Here is a 16,952-nt window from a genome sequence, read left to right on the forward strand (position 1 = left end):
ATACCAACAGTATTCTGATTAAGTGGTTGTGTCAAAGCCAATGCTGATTGAAAGTCGAGCTAGTTTTAGTTGGTTTGTATGGAACCCCAAAAGATTCATAATTAAATAAATAAAAACAACATTTTGAAATAAATACAATTTTGATGAAACAACAGACAAGCATACAATATGGCAATTAAATTGTGAAATAAGGCAATGTTATTATGAAATATGTTTTATTATCCTTTAATATCAAATTATTATAATTAAATATTTCATAATAATCATTTAAACAATTTCATACTTTTTTAAAGAATTACTTTTTATTCATTTTCCAAGCTTTTATAAAATAATTGAAAAAAAACGTTTTTTTACAAAGTCAATTTTATTTCAAAATGTTCTTTTTCACAACGGCCTTTTTATTTCATAATGTCATTTTTCAGCATAATATCTTGGTCTGTCAATCAAAGCTTAAAGGCGAAGCCAGTTCAGTCATTGGCTGATCCTATACATAGACATTGCAGCAGCACTTGCAACATTGATTCAAACGTGAAGACGTTAAGTCTGGAAAAGCTTATAAACTAGAAGTGCATGCTACCCTTCAGAAAGAATGGCTGCAGAACAGAAGAAAGTTTCCGAGTTGCTCAGGGAAGTTGCAAATCGGCTGGACAGCAGCAGAAGACCTGAGCCTGAGAGAGGACTTCGGCAGCAGCAGCGTGTTTTTAATGAGGTGGTGTCTGGAAGTTCACAAAACAACAGCCCAGCAACGACGCGACCAAATGCTAGCACAGGTCCCACCCACTAGCTTTGATTGACAGACCAAGTCATTCTGATGAAAAAGGACATTATGAAATAAAAAAGGCCATTGAGGAAAAGGACAGTATGAAATGAAAATGGACTTTGTTAAAAACGTTTTTTTTTATATAAAAGCTTGGAAAATGAGTAAAAAGTAATCGTCTAAAAAAGTATGAAATTGTTAAAATAATCATTATGAAATATTCTATTATAATAATTCAATATTAAAGAATAATAAAACTTATTTCATAATAGCGTTGCCTTATTTCACAATTAAATGCCCATATTGTGTATTTGTCTGTTATTTTATCAAAATGGTATTTATTTCAAAATGTTGTTTTTATTTATTTAATTATGAATCTTTTGGGGTTCCATAGGTTTGGGGTGTAAGGGTTTAAACTGCGTTAATCATGGAAGATAATTCTTCTCTCCTTGAGTATTTATGTTTTAGAGTATGCAACCTTAAATTCAGCAGCAGCTGTGAGGTGCAACTTTAATTTTTTTGTGCATTTGTGGTGATTAAAAAAACAACAACAAGTTATTGTATGTATGAACATTCTCAGGATTAACACATCCTTACTGGGCATTAGAGGTGGTCATTACTGGGTGATGAAGATATAATATCGACAATATGAAATGCAATACTGTAAAATGTGAATTTGGCTTGAGCCCTGCTGTATGACTGTACCTGTAATAGCTACAGTTGTTTTCACTGCGATGTTGCAGTCAGCTTCCACTCCTCTGGCACTTTCAGTAAAACTTCTGCCTCATTGTAGTTTTTTGGCATCATGCTTGTTTATAACAATCAGGAAAGCATTTCCCACTTGTTGCATACAAATGGGCATAAAGACTCTGTGGTGCATAAACTCCAAGCATGAGGAGCTGGATTAGCTTGTCTGTCTTTCTTCTTTTTGGTTTTTATTAGTGGTTAGCACGTTTCTTATCTTCTTCACACTGCTGTTTCACATCCTGTTGTCTTTTTGTGCTACTATTCTGCTGTCAGATTACTATTCTTGACCTATAAACTGATATTCCCTTTACCCTTGTTCATGCTACCAGCAGAACCCCATGTAATAAGCGAGGGGTCTTATTTTTTCTTTCGACTCTGGACTGTCCCCCTTGTACCACAAACGTTGTGTTACATGATTTTCAGCTTAAGAAAAAAATAATCCTAGTTTTCACACACTGTTTTAGAAAAAAAACAAAACCTTCAGTTCAGCCTCTGTCTGAAGTGCTTTGCTTTAATTGTTGTCTCTTTAAAGCTCCATGCTCCACAAACCCCCTTATTTCTGATTGGCCAGACTTAAACTTGTTAGGAGATGGGCTGAACTTATATTTCAGCTAGTTTCATGAAGATTTTGTGCATTTAATAATTTTATTAATTTGTACATCCTAAGCGAGATAGAAGGGCAACTTTCATGCCTGTGTCTTATACAGTGGAGCGATTTATTTACCAGTATACAATAGCTAAACCAGGCATTGGGTTGTGACGCAGTATGCTATGAAGAAGATGGCACTCTAATCTAGCTGAAGCATTCACAGTGATATGCGACCACGATAGTCAGTGTTGTCGCTGCCCTCACAGTTAGACTTCTGTGCCTAGCTAGCGCTGTACAAAGATGATCATTATATCAAAAACAAACACTGATAAAACTAGAAAGAGCTACACAGCAGTGCAGAAACTTCAAGTTGTGGAACTTGCTGAACGCAGTGGAAATTGTCACACAGGGAAACATTTCAGAGCAAATGGGAAATTGCGCACTTTTTTAATGATAAAGAATGATGTAGAAACCAATTTTCCTCTGAGAGAGCCCCCCAAATTGACTTTATTTATTTTACTGTTATTAAGAAAAGTAATAACATTTGAAATACATATCTTAGTGATTGTATTTGTAGCCAAAAATGAAAGCAGTCTCTGTTATTCCAGTGATTTTGTCAGAATTTCAATGAAAATGGTTACAAAGAAAATTTTGGATATCAGTCTATCTCTGCGTATTGGTCTTGAAAAGAGGACGGGCATCTTATAATCAGGGTCGTCCTATATTGAGGTCTATACAGTACATTACAAAAGAGCTGCTAGCTTTTCTAATATTGTGAATCATCATATTTATGTCCTTCATTCAACCCTGTTCCTTTTACCAGCCAGTCTTTCCAGAAACCTTAAAAAACATTTGATCATTCTGTGACTTCATCAAGCATGTAACTATCAGTGTACCAAGAATTATTTATGTGAAAACATGTGCAACAGTGCAAAGAGCCTTGTCTGACAGCTTCTGTTTATTCAGTGACGGAGCAACAGTCCATATTCCCAGAGATATTCAGGTAACCATATTGTGAAACAGAGAGACTGGAATCCTCAGACTGGAGGATTTGAGCTTGGAAATTTGATGTTTAGCTGAAAACGAACTATTAATGTATTACTAAATTTAGTTCATTTTGATTTCTTTGTACCTATAGAACTGATTATGAAGGTCCCATCTAGCTTGACTTCAAATAGTCTGCTCTAGATCCTTTAAGTTTGTCTCTGAGTGACAGATTAGTTTGCTGTACCAGGTGAAACTCAAATGTGCCTCAGTTCACTAGGTAATAAATAATTGCATATTGGATGGGAAATATTTTCCTTTTTTAGTTATAAATAACGCTAAACGTATCCTTAAACATTTGAGTTTTAATGCAAAACTTCACCACACTTAAATGGAAACCAGCATTATTTTGACAACCAATACCAATACGTCACCGACTATCAAAACTACCATTCCACTAACTGAATGTTACAAAACATTGCTGTTTTAAACTCTTAACATACAATAAAACAGAAATCATTTAGTTTTTACTTGTACTGTGGTAAAAGTTTGCTCCGCTGTTAAGTGGGAGAAGAGAAAGAAGGAAGAAGTTTAAGTTTTATGGGAAAAAAATTTTGAGGTGAAGGACAGAAAAATGTACAACTTAAGCACTAATCTAAAACTTTGGAGTGTTAAGTTAATATACCTTCTTAAAGGCGGGTGCAATACTGATATACTCCTACATAGGGAAGTGTGGTTCACAGATCTTGCAGGCAGCTCTTTTCCTGGCATCAATGACTCAAATGATCTCAAACAGTAATGGTTTTCATTAGCCATTGGTCATGTTGCGATATGTTGTTTACCTGTCATTTTCATCCACACCTCAGCACTGCTACAATCAGCAGAGGTAGTAAGGACCAAGGTTGTAATAGTTAACTAAAACGAAACTAAAATTTCAAATACATTGCAGTTAACTCAAACTAATAAAAACTAGAAAAGAAAACAAAAACGATAAGTAAACTAAAACTGTACCTTGTGTTCACAAAACTTACTGAAAGTAACTAAAATGATAGACAAAATTCCGTAAGTTATAGTTTTTGACAATATTAATAGCCTTTAGGATTTGACTTAATACGCCACATTTTCCCAACCAATTTTAGACAGTTTTAGGCTGTTGCCGCACAGCACCATCATAGCGGCATATAGGGACAAGCTTGTTTACTGCACTGACTGGTTGTGCGCTGTGCTGTGACGAAACGTAGTAAAGCAATGAATTAGAGCATCTGTAATAGTTTAATTGTTACAGAGTCCAAGTTTTTATTTATTGAAGCTCATATTATATTGTTTTTTTATAATTTATGTTTATATTATTTTTATGTAATTTATGTCAACATTATTTTATATAATTTATGCTTATATTTTTTATACTAAGTTTATATTATTTTCATGTGTTTACACAGTTCAGTATCAGCATTGACTAAGCAGTGCGCACTAGGTTGGACCTGAGAATAAACAGTATGACAAAATATTTACTCTGACCTTTTTGAATCCTGGTAAGGTATGAAAAAACTAAAACTAAACTAAAACTAAACTAAAACTAAGCCTTGTTGCAAAAATCAAAACTAAATAAAAACTAGAATGCCTGCTCTAAAACTAATTAAAACTAAACTGTAACGGAAAATAAAATGTCAAAACTAACTAAAACTAAACTATAATGATAAATCCAAAACTATTATAACCTTGGTAAGGACATAAGATGTTTCAATCTGCTGTTGATGTTTTCTTTACCTGTTGCTTCCAGAGGCCTGTACTATGAAGCTCAGTTTTCTCAAATCGAGGTAGCTTCAGGCTTCACCCTGCATTTTCTGTCCTAGGTTCACTTCTTATTGAGATAAATCACCACAGTAATGCAGAATGGCTAACCTGCTCCAGAGCAGGTTAATATCTGGATAAGAGATCAGCAACTGTAAAAGCATCACCCCCTGTTGTCGCGCAGATCGTGAGAGGCGGCTTTGTAGTAAAAGCTTTTAGCGATGGATGCCATACTTCTGATGTCCCCGATGACATCCTGAATGAAAAATATACACTTTCATCGAATAGACGAAATCTGACATTTTGGAGGAGGATAAGTTAATCTTGTAGGCGAAAAGCTTTATAATTCTCTACAACACAACACATTCTTTCCATAAAGACACCAACAGAAATAAGAAGGCATGGACTGAAGGTGTTGAAGTTTTAGAAGGGCCAGTTGAGCTTAGCATACTAATTAATTAACATGAAAGTACGTTGTCATGGGTGGGATTCCTGAGGGAACATGTAGTTCTCCTGTGATCTCAGGTATCCAGCTGCTATGGACACGGCCCTGCTCTGTGTTGCGCAGCGCTCTGGAGACACATCCATGCTGATACAGGGTTCAGGCATTTGGTTTGACCACATGCAAAATCATTCTGGTATTATCATTGACGGTATGATATGGCACACTCCTAGATGGCATAACTGCATTGTATGGGACACACAACTACTTGTGTCGTTACGGTGAGGAATGAATATTCCAACACAAAACACTCCTACAGGGGGTGCTGAGCCTCAGAAGTACTTAATGGAAAATATAAACCTTAGGGAGGGTACTGAGGAAGTTCTCTGCACCAAATGTCTGCGCCAAATGAGGCAAAATTGAGGGATCAGAATGCCGTCTGTGAATAAATATTGTACTATTTCATGAATTTACACATTAACAGAGTCAACATTTTTCTGTCAGCATTCCCTCCTGGATTTTGCTGCAGCAACAGTGTTGCTTTTGGCCTTGATGATACGTTTGAATTCTTTGTATTTTGGAAGAATAACTGTCTGCTCCTCCATGGTACCGTAGATTGCTCTGCAGGGGTTTTCTTGTTTCTTCATGTTTGTAATTGGTCAGATGCGACTATTATTTTTTCTAGCATGTGTGGTTTGACAATAAAGTACAACAAAAGCGTGATATATTTCAATAGTGTCTTTATTAGCTGCAAAAAATGGTTCATCACTGAAATTCACTGCCATTTTTCATAAATTAGTTTTCACATTTTTTTCCCACTAACATGACATATTCTAGGTCATCACCTTTACTGCAAAGGGTTAACTGCTCTTATTTGTCATTTAATGACTGAATAAAAAAGTCTTTAGGGTTTGGACTGCCAGCTGGACAGAAGAAGCAATGTTAATGTGTCATGGGAATGTAAAGACTCCTTATCCCTGGGTTTAGCATACAGCAGTTGATAGATTTGGTATTCACAGGTCTTTGCAGTTTGAAAGAAGCTCCAATGATCTGCACATACCCTGACTGTTCATTTTCCATCCTCCAGATTTACCTGCAACCTTTAAAAGACCCAATGGCTACCGACATGCCCATGGACACGGTGCTGGCCCCTCACCCTGCCCCAGCCTCACCCCCTGACACTGCTCCAGCTTCCCCTCCTGCCCTCAGCTCTGGTGCTGCGCAAGATCAAATTCCCACCAAGGAGCCAGCAGTAGCGGAAACCCCCAACATAGCTGTGACCACAGAACACAATGTCGCTCCAGACCTCATCCCGACTCAGACTCCTGCAGACCCAAACCTGGCCCCGGGTGTGGTTCCAGGTTCAGAGCTGCCCCCGACACCTCTGCAGCCGCCTCCATCTATCAGTGCTAAAAACCCAAGCTGCAAGATCATGACCTTCAGGCCCACCATGGAGGAGTTCAAAGACTTCGCCAAATATATTGTCTACATGGAGAGTCAAGGAGCTCATCGTGCTGGGCTTGCAAAGGTTGGGATAACACACACACGCATTTACACACATACATGTGCTCTCAGTTCAGATGTTTTGATACAGAACTTAACCAATGATTTGACGATCTGCCTCTTGCATCAGGTGATCCCCCCTGAGGGCTGGAAGCCACGTAAATCCTATGACACTATTGAGGAAATGGTGATTCCAGCTCCCATCATGCAGGTGGTGACTGGACAGTCGGGTCTGTTCACTCAGTACAACATCCAGAAGAAGTCCATGACTGTGGGAGAGTACCGCAAGATGGCCAACAGCAAGAAGTAAGCCGTTCCCCTGTGCAGTGGCCTCTTTACTCTCCTTGGTTGCTTTTGTTTGGTCCGCAAACATTGTAAGCCATGCATGAGGAAGAGTTTAGGACAGATAAGAAGAGCCTTCTGCACTAGTTCTGCTTTCCAAGACATGTTTTGTATAATGTGAAACAACTTCTGACTAAATCAAATATAAAAATGAAAATAATGGGCTTTTAGTTAATAAAAATGTTTTAATTATAAATGTAATAAAATTGTCAAACTATTTATAATTACAAATAGTTTAAATTTCTCCCACCACTGTTGACAACATGGGAGTCCCCTGTTCCCACTTGAATGCTTGCAAATGACATTTATCCAAATTTACCTAAATTGAAAAAAACAAAACAAAACATTTTTTAATTGATAAAAAAATGTGTCAGCGGTTTTAAAGTTTGAAACCAGTAGGACAAAGGGCAGGCTTGATAATTTTATTTCAGCATTTGAATACAGCTTTGGGGCTTAGTTTATTTGAGTCTCTATTTTGCCCTCTAGTGGCTCAATGTGCCAACGACATCATATGATAGGCCATTCAATACTTAATTAGAACCCAAACCCAAAGTGCCAAACAGACATTGAACATGAAGGAAAAACTCTGACCACGAAAAACCTAGGTGAAATACTTACTCAACAATGTCAGAAACCTCAGAGACAGAAGAATCAAACAACACAAACTAATGTTCATGTGGAGCAAAGCTGAAGAAGATGGAGGAGAAAATGTATTAACATGAGATTAAAGTGAATATAATTACACAAAAGTCAAAAGAACTGACAGGAAGAAGAGCGGGAAATACATTAATATGTAAAAAAGATAAAAGTAAAACCTGTTAAAGGTCAGTGGAAAAGTAAAGAGTTGTGAAAATAGAAAGTAATTAAAATATAAACAAGTAAATAGGATGAAAAAAGATAAATAGATAAACAAATAAATTTAAAATGGCATGAATTAGGAACTAAAAACTGTCAATGAAATGACATTTTAAGAAGTGTTTAAAAGATGAAACTGAATGATTATTGTATCATATTGAAAAATGTACACACATTAGCCACAATGGCTATGCATCTATCTGCCAGTTTTTTGCTCTGTCCAGAAGCAGATCTGTGGACAGCAGAGTGCAGGGGTGGGGATTGGGGGGTCAAAGCTGAAAAGTTTAGTGACCCCTGATATAGCAAAAATGTATGTATCATGTGATATAACAGGTCATATATACAATATCCCATAAATTGAAGATATTGTGATGGGATAATTATCTATATTGACATATTTCTGTATCAATTCCAGTCTGGCAGCTCACTGTTTACTTTCAGAGTGAGAAGGCCAGCATAGAATAAGCAGCACCTGTTTGAATGATTGATTTGTATCTTATGGATCCTGAACCCCAAAGCTAGCAAACAATCTTTCTCGGTACTAGTGACTGAAAACAAATGGTTGGACTACAGTTAATCCTGGCTGCTTGCCTCATGTTTATTCAGGTCAAAGGTCTTCCCTCTGATCACAGCTGACAGTATGACTCTTCCTGTTTTCAGGTACTGCACCCCCAGGCACAAAGACTTTGATGATCTGGAGAGGAAGTACTGGAAGAACCTGACGTTTGTGTCACCCATTTATGGTGCTGATGTTAGTGGCTCCATCTATGACGAGGTGAGGGAGAAGAATGTGATACTGTTGAATTGTAAGGGCCCTGTTTATTAGGGATACAGAAACTGCTTGATGTGACTGTTATAACATAAAGAAAAAAAAAGTTTAAACCAAAAACTGGCTTTTAACTACATTTGTATTATGTGGATCCTGCAGTTCTAACAGGTTTGCTGATATAAAGATTTTCACATTTTCTTTTTAACTAATTGATTTTGATTTGGATACTATGTCAGCAATACAGAGATAAATTAAAATATGTTTTCATTTTTTTTCTTCTAATGCAGCTTAAATACCAAAGTTCAGATCCAGCATGAACATTTTTATTTGTTTACAGCACCATCTTGTGGACAGTCTGTGATAGACTGTGAGGACCACTTTGAGTGCAGTAAGCAGACAGTGACCACTCATACTAATCACAAAAATGTCTGTCTGTCTGTCTGTCTGTCAGGATGTCCATGAGTGGAACATCGGCCATCTCAACACACTGCTTGACATGGTGGAGCAGGAGTGTGGCATCGTCATCGAGGGCGTCAACACTCCCTACCTCTACTTTGGCATGTGGAAGACCACATTTGCCTGGCACACTGAGGACATGGACCTCTACAGCATCAACTACCTGCACTTTGGGCAATCCAAGTCCTGGTCAGTGACTCCTCTTGTTTTTATACTCAAAGCTAGTCCGCAGCTTACACATGCTGAAGCTGTGCACCCATGTCAGATTTCGGTCTGTAGTTACAAGTTATGCCCATATCTTCAGACACTATGGTTGTTGAATTCTGCTGCCTATTATAGTCAACACAGCAGGTGTTTCAGAATATCCATCGCCAAATTTAGAATTTTCTCTGATAAGACTTGTTAGGATAATTTTGATCTCACATTGAATTGGATAACAAATAATGATAGGCCAGAGGCATGTAGTACATGATCCCTTTGACTAGTGGCCACGAAAATGCCTCCCATCATAAAAAATCATCCATTATTGTCAAAAAAAACCCCTAAGATTTTAAAATAACAATGCAAAAAGAATGGTTGATCTTTTTCTTCATTTCTCTTTTTCCACAAGACCCCTGAGGTAACTAATCCTGGGTAAAGACAATGCCAGTGGCAGCAATATGTGTACATCAATAGTCTTATTTTGTACAGATCGGTTAAACTTGCTAGGTTTTGTCCATTTGAAATCAGGAGCCATGTATGTTTTTCCCTAAAATTCAGGAAAAGTTGCTTTCTAAAATGTTCATCTATGTGGGATGACTGCTCAGAGAAGAGACATTGCAGTGACATTATTTTTTGTATTACCTTTTTTTCTTGTTATAAGTACTTTGTCAACAGGAAACAAGAATTTACTTCATATTCCTTTTATTAGGAGTCCCCCCTCAATCTACTTACTTTGATCTAGCTCTTCTTCAGAAGAGCAATGCATTATGAGACACTTAATATTTAAAAGCACAAGACAGGCAGAGACACTTGATTTGTGGTGGAAAACAGTGCTTTAAAGTGTGCAGTTATCAAACACTTTCCTCTGAATAACCTCCTGTTAGCTCATGAGTAGCTCTATGACAGTTTAAAGAGTATTTTAAATTTAGCTTCTGACTCTCTAAAATAATCTTGAACCAGAGGTTCTTGTTTTGACATTCTTCCAGCTTCTTGATCTCACACTAGGGAAAAAAAAAATCTTCCAGGAGACAATCAGAGGATAACTCTTCTGGTCAGACCCCATGAGCTGTAGTGTATGTCCCTCCTATATCACATTTTCTGGATTTTTTTTATCTGCTCTTTTTTGAACATCAGAGCTGGAAGGTGAGACGTTTCAGCTGGTCATTCAACATCAAAATTTTTTGGCAACTGCATCACTCAAACCTGTATTTAGGAGCGGAAAGTTGAAGATGCTTCAGTCACAAGATTGTTTGGAGATGAGTTTGTTAGATTCTGCTCCAAACCTACCACTGGTTTCTCAAAAATTACTGAATATCGACTAGCCCCCCCCCCAAAATAAAGTCTTTATTTACATCTCTCATACTGCCTCTGTATCAAACAGCATTGATGCTCTTTTCAGAATGTCCTTCAACTGTGCATCCTACAAAACAAATGATTTATGCAACATAGAGCCTACTCTGCTCTGTTGTGTTCACAAGCTGAGGCATTTCATCTGTCACACATTTGAGAGTTTGTGATTCCAAATCATGATAAAAATTCTGCTTGACAAATTTTCTTGTTGTAGTGTTGTGTTTTGACCTTTGAGATTTAAATACAAGCATCAAATGAATAATTCAGGGACTCCGCTCTGTTCATCGTCTGTTTTTCTTACAGTCTTTATTTGTAAAGTTGGAGTTTTGCTGGGATATATTTTCTCTTCCGTTTTCCCCCTTGAATCAGTTTGATTCATCTTCAAAGTTTCTCAACAATTACGATTTGAATAATTCATCTCTGAAGAATGTTGAGCAAAAGAAAAACACCACATGAAAAAGAAATTCACTGACTCATTTGTGGTGCCTGTCGTGTTGGTATTGATGGCAACTAGAGAGTTTAGTTTTCCTGCTTGTGTCTGTTTTGTGTGTTATCTGTAAATTTCTGTCTAATTGTGTCACTCCCTCTTTGGAGGTCTGTGCAGGATCAAAAATACATTTTTCTTCTCCGTTCTGCCCCCACATTTCTCTTTTTTTTATGTGTGAGCTTGTTTGCTCCCTTATTTCCCTTCTCGTTGTTTTCCATCTGTGTCTCTGCAGGTGGTGAAACAATGTAGAAGAATTTAGAAATGCAATATTATCTGTTCCTCTGTGTGTGTGTGTGTGTGTGTGTGTGTGTGTGTGTGTGTGTGTGTGTGTGTGTGTGTGTGTGTGTGTGTGTGTGTCAGTTTCTTTATTTGCTCTCTCACCTGTCGTCACTTTTGTCACAGTATGCTTTCCCACCACTGCTTCCTTCTCCTGTCCGCCTCCTGTTGTGGGAATGTGTGTGTGTCTTTGTGTTTGTTAGGGTGTGTGTGCATGCTTCAGTCACTAGTTTCACCTCCCTGAGATACGATCTCATTAAAATCATCTCTCCGTCTCGTTTTCACACCTCTCACTAGGAGCAGGAAGATATCATTACAGCCTACAGGTTGAGTTTGTGTGTCTGTGTGACAGTCACCAAGCTGTGATTCTCATTCTTTTGTTTGGCAGGCAGGGCCCGGTGTTGGCTGTGCCATGCTTATAAAACTCAGTGCAGGTTTTGCCCTGTTGCTGATTTTTCTTTTCAGCTGGTGTCAAACCCCAAACTGGGCAGAAGTTTTTACTGCTAGACTGTTTTCTGGTTGGGTTGGGTTTGTGATTTTAGCTTTGATTAAAAACTAGAGAACAAAACGATGAGAAGGTCACAGATGCATAGTAATAAGCATTTAAAAAAAGAAAAATACCACCCTTCTCCTTTTTTAAGCCATTCCCCATTAGAGTTGTGAAGTTTTAAGCTGTTCTTTTTTTGTTGCTGTGCTCCATATCATCTGAGTTACCTTCACATGAGGGTCTTAGTATGCAGTAGAAGCATGTCCACCAGGTGTCCTTCCGCCTTACTCCTATCATAATTTCTGCCATTTCTTAAGATTTTTTCATTCTGGCTGGAGGGATGCAAACCATTTGGGTGCTTTTTCCCTTTTTTTTTTTAACGGTTTCTTTCTTTAATTCAGGCACTTGATTTTGTTCTCCCTTCTACTCTTCCACTCTTTCTCTTGTGCTCACCAAGCCTTTACACCTCAATTTTTCCGAAATTGAATCATTTTCACCCTGACACTGGTGTGTGGTGGGGTAATTACAGGCTGTTAAACAGAGCATGCCCCCTTAAAACACACACCCTCACACCCTCACTGCCTTCCTTCTCATAGTGCAGCCGTATGTGAAATTAAGTCCATTCCCCCTGCAACTCTGCTGCCATCAAAGTCAGGGCCTACCATAAAGACTACTACTGCCTCACACACACACACACACACACACACACACACACACACACACACACACACACACACACACACACACACACACACACACACACACACACACACACACGTGAAACAGATCACAACCCTAGCAGTCTGTCACTTTCTGTCTGCCTTTAGACCTCCAACATTCTTTTTCTCTTTATTTTCATTGCTGAATCCGACTCTGCCTCTGAACATGGCATCAGATCTGCAAAAGGGCAGGCAGACCAAAAAAAAATTGGAGGGATATTTTTAAAGAGGGGGTGTTATGCTTTCTTATACTTAAAGCGTACATATAAAGTAGTAGTTGGACAGAATACTAAATTCGTGATCACCTGAATCTGCTACATACTCATATGTTGAAGAAATCCTTGAATCTGTCTGTAAACTGATCAAACAGTCCCTTATAGAAATAGCACTAGATCTTCCAGAGACTTGCTGAAACAATGTGCTCATTGTATTGTAACTAAGCCATGACATGTTTAGGGGCAGGGCCTCAAACACCAAGGTATGTGCAGAGCTCTGCCTTGGGCAAGCTCCAGAGGGCTGGCCAATCAGAGGGAAGGGGGTTTTTGAGTGGGAAGCCTTAAAGAGACAGCAGCTTTAATGAACTGTTCAGACAGAGACTGAAATAATGGTTTCCTAAATTACCAATGTGAAAAAAAAGAGAAAAAAGGTTTTCTTTATGAAGTTTTATGAAGTACATCTTGTGATCATGTGAAATCATGTATAAATCATATTCTATGGGGGTATTCGGGGGACAGTAGAAGCCCTAAAAGACGCAATACCCCCTCTTTAAGCATTTGGCAGGGGAACTCTGTAAGCAGAACAGGCTACTGATGTTAACTTGGGAAGAGGACCAAAGACTTGTAGTGCTAGCTTTGCTGGTGTTAGCTATACTTTGCCAACCAATTAGATTTTACCCACTGACTGTCTGATCCATTGTGCTCAGTTTTGACTCTTTTCTGGTTGTTTAAGATGGTTAGTTATAAGTAAATGTCCCTTCAAACGGCTCAGAAATTAGTGCTTTGAAACATCCCTAATACATCTAATTCCAATGGCAACTATTTCCATTATTCTCATGAAATAATCGTTGCAATCTTGGTCTAATTTGAGTATGTTTACTCATGCATCAAATGATGAAGCATGATAAAAATGGTTAAAAGCTACAGGTGGTGCAGATAATTATGAGAGAGACCTCAAATATCTTTTCCTTTGGTTTAAGGGGCTCAAAAAGAAAGTTAATCACTTGAGCAAGACTTCTCTGAGTGCTTATTTGCTTCATTTTTATCCAACTGTAGAAAGAGACACGACTTAAATTGCTAAATAATTCACGCAGATAGACTTCTGCTTTTACAATAAAAACCTAGCATTTACTATAGCACGGATCACAGTGTAGTGTATGACAAGCATTTATTGATTTTTTTAATATTTGTTAAAATAGTTGGGATAGATACAAAGCCAACTGTAATGTTTTTATGTTAAATAAGAGAAAATGTCTTATTCATGACTCATTAATGTTTTGCTTCTTAACATCAACCAGATATGGCTACACTAGAAGGATGGACACACACACACACACACACACACACACACACACACACACACACACACACACACACACACACACACACACACACACACACACACACACACACACACACACACACACACACACACACAGGTTTTAGAGGTCTGCAGTGGAGTTAAACACACAAACACCTGCTGTGCCGCTTCTCATGCTGTCATGACAGCTTAATTTCACCCGCCAGGTTTGCCTGCCCACCTCAGAGAAATCAAACTCTTCCTTGGCGGGGTGGAAAAGTTCAGCCCTTCGTTTGCTCCATGTTGTTGTATTTGTGCGTTTCTCTCTCAGCTGCCGGAGTGACAGACGTGTTGCTGCTATGGCAACTGTGGCTGTAGGAGGAGGGGGGGAACAGGAGGAGACACGCTGAACGGCTGATTTGTTTAGTTTGATGCTGGGGTGGAGGGGATCATGTGAGGGAGGTTTTGTGGTGCAAACTGCTCTGATTTGCGCGCAGACACCTATAATTTTAGGAAATCTACTTAAACGCTCTCTCTCTGAGAGTCAAATGAGAGATCAATATTAATTTCATCTTCTGATCCCTGACGTGTAGCTAAACACGAGCACTGTAACATATTACTACACCTCCAACCAGACCCTGTTTTTCTCCTTGCGTCCTGACTTAACCTATGGTTGAATGTCTCTTTTATGAGTGCAGTGGGAGTTCAGTCTGTTCAACAAGCTGTAATGCTGTAATGCACATTATTGCTCCCAAAACATATCAAGAAAATTAGATACGAGACAAACTGTGATGCTGCTCGGTTTGCATGGCAGTTAAGTTGGACAGCTGCTCCTGCTCGTAACTGGCTCTTGGAATAAGACATTATGAAAAAAGTGATCTCATAACCTGGAGCAAGATAACTGTTTGGCATTTGATTTTAAACGTGCTTTGGTTTACAGGAGTGGCAAGATCCTTTATGATTTTAAAACTGAAAATAATCAAGGGCTTCTTTCGAAGCAAATTAGTTATTACCATGAGGTGGTGTGCTCACATGTTTAAATTCACCAGACATCATGTTTACTCCATAACAGTATGAAGAACTCTAACTGTTGTGGTCTTGAATCCTTGTAGAAACCTAAGCAGCCCCTCTGTGAAGCTCTAATCGTTGGTCTACAGGTGGCAGTGTGGCACCATGTCTCCACACCTCTGACTGGAATCAACGTTTCTCTTACTTTCTGTGAATTATTTTTCCCTCTCCGTCTTACACTCCTGTTCATTCTTTTTTCGTCTCCTCATGTTGCCACCTCTCACACTCCCTCCAACTTGTTCTTTCTTTTTCATTCTCACCTCTCTCCATGTCAGATAGTCATATGTCATGGAGGATATAGGAAGAAATCAAGCCTCCCCAGTCCAAAGTTCAGTGTCTTTGGAGATTTAAGTAACCACAGAGGAAATGATTGTAGCCTTATAGAGCATTGTATAACGTCTTAAAAAATAGAGCTCAAATTCAAGCTGTGTGCTGGCTGCTGCCCACTCTGTTTTACAAATAAACTTGCCTTCTACTTTTAGTGTAATGGTACAGACCTGACAGTGCCTGTCTTGTGTAAACTGAACACTGAAGATATGCAACAGGCCCTCTTTGTTGATATTGTATAAAGACAGAGGCAAAGTCCAAGAAAGAAAAAGAATAAAAAAAAAAAAAAACAGAAATAAAAAAAGCAAAAAAAAGCCAAACTTGCACACCTGCAGACATAGAAATTGAATAGAATAAAGGAAAGTGATGGTTACGGCAACTTTTCAGCATTTAGAGTCTAATGATTGGTTTGTGTCATGGAATTATGTGTTACAAAGAGAAGAGAGGAGAGGGGTTGAGGTGGGTGTTATGGGTAATTTCATTTGTTAAAATGTTGAGTGCTGAGGGCACTGAAATAACCCAGCACTCCCAAAACAGTCATTTCTCCTTGTCCTGCCCTTCATTGGTCATTTAATCTTTTCCACTGCCCTTCCATTTCCCCTTCTTCTCCCCTGCTTAAGTGTTTGACATTAGTGTGTTAGCCTTGACTGCTGTATGTTAAATGCATTAGCTGTATATGGAGATTCACAAAGTGCCTCCAACTCCTGCTCCCTGCACTCACACACACAGAGCAGAGACTTGTGAGGTCATCACATCAGGATTTCCTAACAAGACATCAAGGCTTCAAAATATTAGTCTGCCCATAGCTCTGCTTACAGGCTCCAGAGGGCTGGCCAATGAGAGGGAGGTGGGTTTTGATGAGTGAGGAGCCTTAAAGAGACCAAAGCTAAAACAAAGTGTTTTAAATTGAGGGTTTTATAAAACAGCAGTGTGAGAAAAATTGTGTTTCTTTTGATCTGCAAATCATATAAAGCTTCTACGAAGATACCAGAGGGACAGTATAAAGACAAAAAAACAAAAGCACAGCACCCCCTCTTAAAGTTGAGTCCAATTGTTAAAATCCAAACTCTTGAAACTCAAAAATTTAAATAAATTAGCATCAGTATAATGAGCAAAGACAGACACCATGTTTAAATCTTCTTTTAAGTGTTTGGTGAGTGGTGAGTCAGTATGGAGAGCTTTGGCTGTTTTGGTTTCACTTTTGGAAAGCTGCCATGATGTCTGTCATTCAGTACAATCTATGGTTAGTTAAAATATACATTTAATTTTTTAGCATGACTGGTTATG

The 16,952-nt window shown here is 38.4% G+C and overlaps 1 protein-coding gene across 2 annotated transcripts in view; it reads left to right on the top strand.

The window, feature by feature from the left end:
- Nucleotides 1–16,952, top strand: part of kdm4b (lysine (K)-specific demethylase 4B) — a 46,085-nt gene that overhangs the window by 1,172 nt on the left and 27,961 nt on the right. For both annotated transcript variants that reach the window (XM_074668163.1, XM_074668164.1), the window contains exons 2-5: nt 6,398–6,838; nt 6,944–7,119; nt 8,671–8,785; nt 9,231–9,424. In XM_074668163.1, the coding sequence (XP_074524264.1) occupies nt 6,425–6,838; nt 6,944–7,119; nt 8,671–8,785; nt 9,231–9,424 (899 nt within the window). In that variant the 5' untranslated portion in view covers nt 6,398–6,424. The remainder of the gene's footprint in view (nt 1–6,397; nt 6,839–6,943; nt 7,120–8,670; nt 8,786–9,230; nt 9,425–16,952) is intronic.

This window comes from Halichoeres trimaculatus, unplaced genomic scaffold (assembly GCF_033239565.1).
Source record: "Halichoeres trimaculatus isolate MK-OKI-2021-1 unplaced genomic scaffold, fHalTri1.1 fHalTri1_scaffold_4, whole genome shotgun sequence".
Classification (NCBI taxonomy): domain Eukaryota; kingdom Metazoa; phylum Chordata; class Actinopteri; order Labriformes; family Labridae; genus Halichoeres; species Halichoeres trimaculatus.